This window comes from Mycetomoellerius zeteki, unplaced genomic scaffold (assembly GCF_001594055.1).
Source record: "Mycetomoellerius zeteki isolate Tzet28-1 unplaced genomic scaffold, Tzet1.0 scaffold274, whole genome shotgun sequence".
Lineage (NCBI taxonomy): Eukaryota > Metazoa > Arthropoda > Insecta > Hymenoptera > Formicidae > Mycetomoellerius > Mycetomoellerius zeteki.
Genome location: NW_017257254.1, coordinates 208,549 through 217,805, shown reverse-complemented (window position 1 = coordinate 217,805; position 9,257 = coordinate 208,549). Strand labels below are relative to the sequence as shown.

Here is a 9,257-nt window from a genome sequence, read left to right as displayed (position 1 = left end):
AATTGAATAATTCTGATTGGAATCCATTCCGACTTGATAGGTGCCCAATCTAGTGCCAGAATAAAAACAGATTTTTTAACTCTGTCCTACTTTACAACACATTTCAAATTTTGTCCCAAGGATATGATTATGAATTACCCTTCTTTCAAAAAAATAATAAGTGTAAAACAATAAATAAAAATGAGTAAAAATAATAAGTGTGAAATAATTTTTCAACTAACGTGATTTTTTTATTTAAAAAACCAGATATTATTTATAAAATATATTCAATAGGAAAGTACAATTTTAAAAAATAATGTGATCTTATAACTTGTAATTTTTTTGTAATGTTATAAATTAAGTGTTATTACATTAAGTGTTATTAACAAATATAATGATATATTGTTCATGTATTTCATATTATCAATTTAACAATTATAAAAAATGTTATCTTAAAATTTAACTACAGCAATATTGAATTTTTTTAAATGTCTTTTTGAGGAATTGGTCACCTTATATATGTATTTTTTGCCATAATACAATTTTTTTCTAACGATTTAATAAAATGACAACATATCTTTAATACCAGGATTATTAAGGTGATGTCACAGATCATTTTTTAAATTCGTATGTTTTATATACATGATAGTTCATTTTAATCAAGATAGTCAATTTTCTTTGAAATTATTGATAATACGAAAAAATATTTTAAATGAAACGAAATAATTTATGTGGAAATATTTTATGTGAAACGGTTTTGAGAGGAATGTATTTTGGTCATGTTGTTTTTCTTCTAGATGGAGGCGCCAAGAAGATATGAAGGTTATCTCTACTTTTTTAAATAGAATTATGATTTTTTTTACATAATCTGATTTCTCTAATTATTCTACATATAAAAGTATTAAGGTAAAAATATAAAAAATTAACAGTTTACGAGATATTTTATACTTTATTCTGACATAATATGTTAACATTTTGACATAAAATGTTAAATATCTCGTAAACTTTAAACTTTTTTTATTATCGTACTTTGATATTGTTATGAACAGAATAATGAGATGAATCGGTTGGTATAAAGAAAACACATAGTTGCTTGTTTAAAAAAGTATCTATTTTGTTTACATATTTTTTCTGAAGCAACTATCTACACTAATTAATTCAGCTCATTATTTTGTTCATAAAAGTATTGAGATATGATTATTAAAAAGTTATTAATTTACGAGATATTTGACATTTTATGTTAACATGTCAGAATAAAGTATAAAATGTCTCGTAAACTATTGTTTTTTTATATCTGCACCTTGTAACTTTTATACACAGAATAACCAGAGGAAGCATTACGTAAAAATATATAATTCCATTTAAAAAAGTGATGGCGAACCTTCACATCTTTTTGGCGCCTCTACCTGGGAAAAAAACATGTCCAAAATATGTCTCTCTCTAAACCATTCCACCTTCATCTAAAACATTTTTTTGTATCATTATTATTAATAATTTTGGAAAGAAAATCAAATTGACCGTATTGATTAAAATGGATTACTCTGTACACATTTGTGTGATGTGGAATCGACACGAAAAATTTCACCGCTCTCACCTTATTACGTTTATATAATCCGATCTGGAAATAAACGCATTTTATTTTTATAACAAGATTGCTATAGATCTGAAAACTAGAAAAATCGGGAAAAATCATGGAAATTTAAATTGATCATGGAAAACCTGGAAAAATCAGTGAACAATATAAAAGAGTCTGGAATTTTGAGCTTTGCTCAATTCCCTTAAAATATTTTTATTCTAAACAATTTTTACAATTTAAAAAAAAATCTAACATTTATAATCATACTGAAATACTTTTCCTACTCAGTATTGCAAACTATGTACCATGCATCAGTCATTATGTTAAAAAAAATGTTATTTTTTTAAATGTAGAAATTAGACATTTCTCACAATGTCAAATTTATTTTTTGTTTTAATTTTTGTACTGTTTAATACGAAGCTTAATTCATTTTAATTAGACCTCGTTATAATTAAGATACATATTTTATCAAATATATTTTTTACTTCAAACTGTAAAATTAAAATTAAGATTAAAATCAAAACAATTTTAATAAAATAATTAAAATTTATATTTTAATCAGTATTTTTATTCAATCATCTTTTTCTGTATAATTGCATTCTTTTCTCCAATACTCATTTATTTTATGTTGGACTGAATTTACATTCAAAATTTTATTATGCTGCTAATCTTCTAAATGTATGTCGTTTTTAATAATACAGGATAGTTTTCTTACAGTCCTTGCTCTTAAACATTAAAATTTATATATTTGATATTGATCATGGAAAATTTTTCGATAATTGATTACAATAGGAGACTCCCCCAATGACCTTTATATTGTCAAGGTCATTGACTCATGTCTTATGACTTATGTTTTAAAGACACCTCATATTTATACACCTTTAAGACATAAGCCATAAGATAGTTCCTATGCGTGTTCTTAAAGACATAAGACTTAAGTCATAAGATTATAAGTCTTTCTGCTAAGGCCCTTATCCTTTTCTAACCTATACTTAACTATGATTGTGCATGTGTAATACCGTCTACTATACATGCGCAATTATAACTGAGTACAGGTTAGGTTAGAAAAGGATAAAGATACCACTTAGAATGCTCTCTCTTGGATCACTCTCCACAAAAAGCTTGTTCTTTTTGGCAACTTTTGCACCAGTTCATCTTTCTTTTTTAAGATATCACTTGGAACGCTCTTTGTCCGATAGCGAAACTAGCGCCAGTTCCAGTAGTATTTTAATTCAATGGTCGATGGTTCCATCCTACTTTCCCCCCTGTCACGGGGCGTTCAACTTTCCACGCGAAGCGAGTTCCACCCCACTTCTCCCTATATCAAAGGACGTCTGACTTTCCACGCGAAGCAAGATCTACCTGAATAAAAAGTTGCACGCTTCTTGGCAAGGAAGCAGATGAAGTGGAGCTCGTTTTGCGTGAAAAATCGTGCACCCCTTGACAGCGGGGAGGTGGAACTCGTTTCGCGTAGAAAGTCGGATGTCCCTTGGGCCCTTGGCAGGGAGAAGGAAGTGGGGTGAAACTCGCATTGTGTGGAAAGTCGTAAAATATATTTTAAAGCAGAAAATTTCTGTTTTATATAGTAGAAAAGAGACATCATTTTTCCAACTTTTTAACGAATAACGAGCAACGGCTAAAACTTGTTGGAGGTCACTCAGGATCATAACCTTGACAACATATGTCAAGGTCATTGGAGAGAGTCCCCTAATGTAAACAATTTTTCACTTTCATCTGGAAAATCTGGAAAGGTCAGGAAATTTCAAAATTCATTTTCTGTGGCTATCCTGTCACAGATTCCAAATTATTTGTTGCTTTAGAATGTATGAAGTTTTAGAAATTCTTTATTTCCGCCTTGAACATTAATGAAGCATATATAATGATTATTGCCTTACAAGGGTGTGTTCCGACTGCCAGAGCTGACAGTACTGAAAAATCATTCCATTATTAGTGCGCAGCGTACTGCGACAGCATCTAGTAACATCAATGACGTCATAAATGGTAGTCATATTGCCACTGCGACTACTGCAGCTTTCGAGGGCTGTGTTCCAAAATTGATTGCCAGTGCTGCGTGTATGTCGTCATAAGTGCATGCTACCAATAGCGTTCCAATTTTAGTAAGCATGCTTTTCATGCAAACGCAGCTTTCATTTTGGAACGGTATTTTGAGTGCTGTTAACGTATAGCGACTTCAGCGAAAAGAAACAAATAACCTAGAAGTATAGAGAGAACCATACAGAAAAAAATTTTATTTGAAACCATTATAAAATTAGCATTCGATTCTAGTGATTCGGATTCAGAATTAGCGAAATTATATATAATTATTCGAAGTATGAACAAATAAATGTGACTACAAAAAGCTGACTACAAAAAAATTATAAATTTACTCGCTACTTCTTGTTTTCTCAGCATCTTCTACCGAAATATTTATTTTAAATTTAGTATTACTCTCAGCATCAATTAAAATTAACTCCTCCATCTTTTTCGCCATCTTTGTGCTGTAACTGCCTCACCTCTTCAGCCACAGCAGCCGCAGCAGGAAATGACGACAAAATCAGTGACGTCTTTACTCTCTCGTAGCACTGCCACAGCATGCTACGATGATTTTTGGAACGGTGTTGACAGTGCTGCCAGCGCTGGCAAACAATTTTGGAACACAGCCGAGGTGAGGCAGTTACAGTAGAAATATGGCGTTGAACATGGCATTATCAACTACAACGATATCAGGCATATTCACATCAGAGTACGTATTATGGAATTATTCGGAATTGATACCGATCAAAATTATTCAATTATTCTTCACATTTCTATCGTATTTTTTAGAGAAAACGGGAAAATTACGATCGGAATTCATTTCGACACGTCTCATGATAAATATCCTGGTACTACTGAAAAAGTAAAAATATTAGATCCTGAATATAACATTAAATATATTGAATTGATTAATTCTAATAACACACACACACTCATCTTCGTCAGAGGTATCACTGCTTTCGTTCAATATTTCTATTGCAATCATGCAAATTTGTAACTTAACCTGTTTATTTACTGCGTGCATCGCCATGTTGATAGCACTTGAAATTTGTTCCGATATACGCTGTTAAGCTGGTTCTACATTAGTCGCATCGCAGCGTCGCAAGCGTTGCGGTCCAATCAACATCAAGCTAGCTCGACTCTGATTGGACCATAACGCTTGCGACACGTTTGCGACATTGCGATGTGACTAATGTAGAACCAGCTTTACAGCTATGCTAGCAGTAATGCAGTAATTGTGGAACAGTTGTCGCAGTGTACTGTGATGACGTCACGTTTACTGCACTGTCAGTAAAAACGGAACATACCCAAAGTCCACGTATTCAATGGCTGCGTTCAGCTGAAAAAGCAGCTTTGTAACTGTTGTAAAATTCTTTAATATGATTGGTCTTGCCCTTAGTTCCTCATGGGATCTAAATGTATAAACCAATCATATTCAAGAATTTTACAACAGTTGCAAAGCTGCTTTCTCTGTTGAACGCAGCCAATGTATGATACTTTATTAAATTTAAACGAAAACAAAGAATCACCGTTATAAACATCACTTTGAATATATGTATAGTCATTTTACAGTAACGTTTTTTAAATAAAACAAAAAAGTTTGTTCTCAAATAGTATTATATGTATAAGGAATATGAAGAACGATAATTAAAAAATTTTTTTAAATTTTGTCTCTTATGTCCATTTCTACCAATGTAGAGTAACTTTGATCTCGGTTCAACTTATTCTTTTATCTTTTTCTAATCTTTGGAACTAGAAAAAGATGAAGAGTAGATTGAACCGAGATTAAAATTAATCTACATTGGTGGAAACGGGCATTAGACGTATTTCTCTTAAGGTACATAAGTAAATCATTTTGAAAAAAATTGTATAGTGTAAGTAATTATTTTCATGTGTAAACTTATCATATTAATTCTGTTTAAATAAAATTATTGAAATCACATTACATAAATATATAATTATAGAAAATATTTCGATTTATATGATTCGAAACACGTATAAAATGTGAATTTTAATAAAATCGCATTGGTTGCACTTGTACTAAAAATTTACTGTTTGATGAATATTCACAAAAGGTCAGTACTTTCAAAAATCAATGACCTTGATGTATGTTATCAAGATCATCATCTTGAATGACTTCAACAGGTTTTATCCGTCACTCGTTATTCGTTAAAAAGTTATTATATTAACAAAAAAAAGTTTAAAAAATGACGTCTTATTTTTGCTACAAGTATTTCTTTACATTAGGGAACACCTCTTTGATGATCTTGATCTTGACATATGTTGTCAAAGTCATGACTCTAAGTGACTTCCAAAAGGTTTTAGATGGCTGTCACTGTGTGTTCGTTCAAAAGTTATTAACAAATAAAGTTTAAAAAATAATGTCTTATTTCTGCTATACGGCTATGGGTTGTTTTTAAAATTGTGTGTGATAAAAATAAAACATTATTTTTTAAACTTTATTTTAATAACTTTTGAACAAACAGTGACCGCTACCTGAAACCTTTTGAAGGTCACTTATGTACACTATCCATCATATATGGTACAACGTGTTTTATATACAGAAAATAAGAAAATTTTGAAAATGAGTTTTATTTAAATATATCAAGGTCATCGAAGAAGTGTCCCCTAATGTAAGAAATACCTTCGTTACATACAATGTTAAGAACTGTCACTATCTCAAATCCTCCTTTCTTTGCGTTATGACTCCACACAAAGCGAAGGAATCTACTCCATCTCTTCCCTTGTCTAGGGGCGTTCGACTTTCCACGCCAAGGTCCACACTCCATCCCCCTTTCTTATAGAGCAATCGATTTTCAGAAGCCGAGCGAATATAGTGTGGATCTCGCTTCGCAGGAAAATTTGAACGTCTCTAGGCTGGGGGAGGTGGGATGGACTCACCTTCGCCTTGCATGAAAAGTCATTACGCAAGGGTGAAGGTGTGGGATAATCACAGATTTCTACATATGTATATGTGTAATATACAAGGTGGTTCAAAATAACTTTTTGTCCTTAAAAATACGTACTTTTGGCCATATTCTGAGACGATTTTTGCTTTGTCAAAAATTTGTCCGAAGCTTCGTTTTTAAGTTATAAAAAAAAATAGCATATCTCAAGTCGAGTACGGAAGGTAAGCAGGGGCGACGCGCTCACCGATGCATGTGAGTGCTTACGCGCCTGTTAGACTCAACAGTCACACGACAATATGCACGCCTACAGTATACATTCGAATTTTTTCTCGCGCGCGCGCGCACACATGCATTTAAATATCTTTTAATAGTTTTATCTTGAAGTTGATATTTTTTTAAATAATCTGATATCTGCGTAAAGTTTTACCTTTGTAATGGAAATTCATTGAAATAAATTTTTATTTTGGACAATAATCCGACGTAAAATTGTTTATCCGTTTTTCTCCAGAAGCTGGAGCGTTATCAAAATTATCGAATCTCTATAATGTATTTAATAGTTTATACTCTTTAACTCGTAATTAGTTTCGGTTTATTCATGTTATTAACTGTAAGTGTCAAGAAGCATAATCGCGTTTCTCACAAGAAACGTTTTACGTATGTTTCTTAAAACGCGATTTGCAAATACTTATGTCGACTTCGCATTATTATTTTGTTTGATTCTACATTTGTATAAAAAACTCTTTAACACTTGGCACTTTTTTTAGAATCATACAAAGTAAAATGACTATAATGCTTTGGTATCATTTTCAAGTTAAGGGGATCCTAAAGCCCGAACTCCGACGAAATCACCAGAGATCGCTGTTTTATCAGCGCATCGACATATCTTTATATACTACCACACCAATATCTCACGCAACCTATGATACACGCAGTCGTCGCATGTTCGTGTCAATTTTTGTATAACAAATTCGTCGCGATAAAGCGTCTAAGTCTAATTCTAAGAATTCAACGTTATTTGTTCGTGCAAATTTGTACGTGTCTGTGGATTACTATTTTGTAAGTACAGATTGCAAAACTTTCGTATCAAGCAAATATTGTCACTACTTGACAGCTTGAGACGCCATATTACACTAAGAAATGGTAAAAAATATATCAATTTCGAAATGTTTGGTTGGTCATTCTCCATGACATAAACTCCACTTTATAGACACGTATTTATGCGTATATTTTAATCCTGGAAAAGGATTTTTGAATCTGTGAAAGAGAAAAAAGTATTTGTTATCCAAAGAGATATATATATGATTTAGTCGGTAAAAGACGACTTTAGGATCCCCTTAAAGTTAGTAATAATTAATGTAGATAACTGAATGAGTGAATAAGTGCATAGGAATGAAAGAGAGAGACACAAATCTTGTTTGTGTAACGATAAAAGTATTTAGCTTGCTTAGAATATAAATAAGTCATGCAGTGCTACATGAGGAAAATGTATAGCATATATTAAGGCAGAAAATGAAATATACTTAAAATATTGAAGCAGTGAATCGAGCATTTTGAATATATTTCTTGGCAGATTTTATGATAAGCGCGATGCGGAAGACGCATTAGATGCGATGGATGGAAGGCTTTTGGACGGTAGGGAACTCCGAGTCCAAATGGCACGGTACGGACGTCCGACGTCTCCGCATCGTAGTCGTGGAAGTCGTCGTCGTGGAAGGTGAGTTTCTGTTTTTATTTTAGAACGTACAAATAGGGTGTGTTCCATTTAACGTTCACAATGCTCATCACGGAATCATTTCATCCTTGTCATCGTTTATCAAATGTTAAACAAGGACGAACGATGCTCGCGAGCGTTGCGAGCGTTAAGTGGAACGCAGCCATAGTAGAACAAAAGAGGGAAGGGAGGGCGTAAGAGAAGGGGGAATGGAGGAGTGGAACGAATAAATTATTTTTCAGTGCACAAATATTTTGTTTATTAGAGAATTTTCGATTATTTGTTTACAGATCACGAAGTAGAAGTAGAGATCGCAGGCGTTCGCGATCTCGATCTCGTAGTAGGTCGCGTAGCCGTGACAGAGACCGCAGGCGCTCTTACAGCCGCAGCCGTAGTCGCTCTCGTTCGGATAGCAAGAGCTCACGTGGCAAATCACGCTCGCGTAGCAAATCTCAGGACAGGCAAAAAGACAGTCGTTCCAAATCCAGGTAAGAATTGCCTCGGTTAATTTCGAGATAAAAAAATAAGTTTTCACGCGTTTTATTAAATCGTTGAAACGTTTTTCTCTCATGATTGATCAATTGTTACGTATGTTTTCAGGGACTGAACTAATTGAAGAGTGTGCGAGAGGATAAGAATGAATGCGCGCGTATCCAACGAGTGCCGAATAATCTATATTGAGATTGAAAAAAAAAAAGGTATTCCATTACCCTCTATAGCAACACTCGCACGCTTCTTCACGTTCTTCTATCATTTAAATACATACATGTTAAACAAATATGTATATATATGTATATGTATATATATATATGTGTGTATATATATATATATATATATTTATTTGAATCAATACTATGGATTTCACATCAATTTGGATACGTGACTAGTTTCTCTATAACATGAATATTCTTTTTTTTTCTTATATACTTCTTTATTCGCGCTATATACATAGTTTTGACTGTTACACCGCTCCTGTTTCATGATCAAATTAATTAATAAAAATTTAATACATTTCTGCTCGCGTGATCTAACTTTGAATTGTTCTTCG

At 32.6% G+C, this 9,257-nt stretch overlaps 1 protein-coding gene across 1 annotated transcript in view; it reads left to right on the top strand.

The window, feature by feature from the left end:
- SC35 (SR family splicing factor SC35) overlaps nt 1–8,979 on the top strand; it is a 15,603-nt gene extending 6,624 nt beyond the window's left edge. The window contains exons 2-4 of the mRNA XM_018450268.1: nt 8,069–8,212; nt 8,500–8,697; nt 8,810–8,979. Coding sequence (XP_018305770.1) covers nt 8,069–8,212; nt 8,500–8,697; nt 8,810–8,816 — 349 coding nt within the window. The 3' untranslated portion in view covers nt 8,817–8,979. The remainder of the gene's footprint in view (nt 1–8,068; nt 8,213–8,499; nt 8,698–8,809) is intronic.
- The last annotated feature ends 278 nt before the right edge of the window (nt 8,980–9,257 follow it).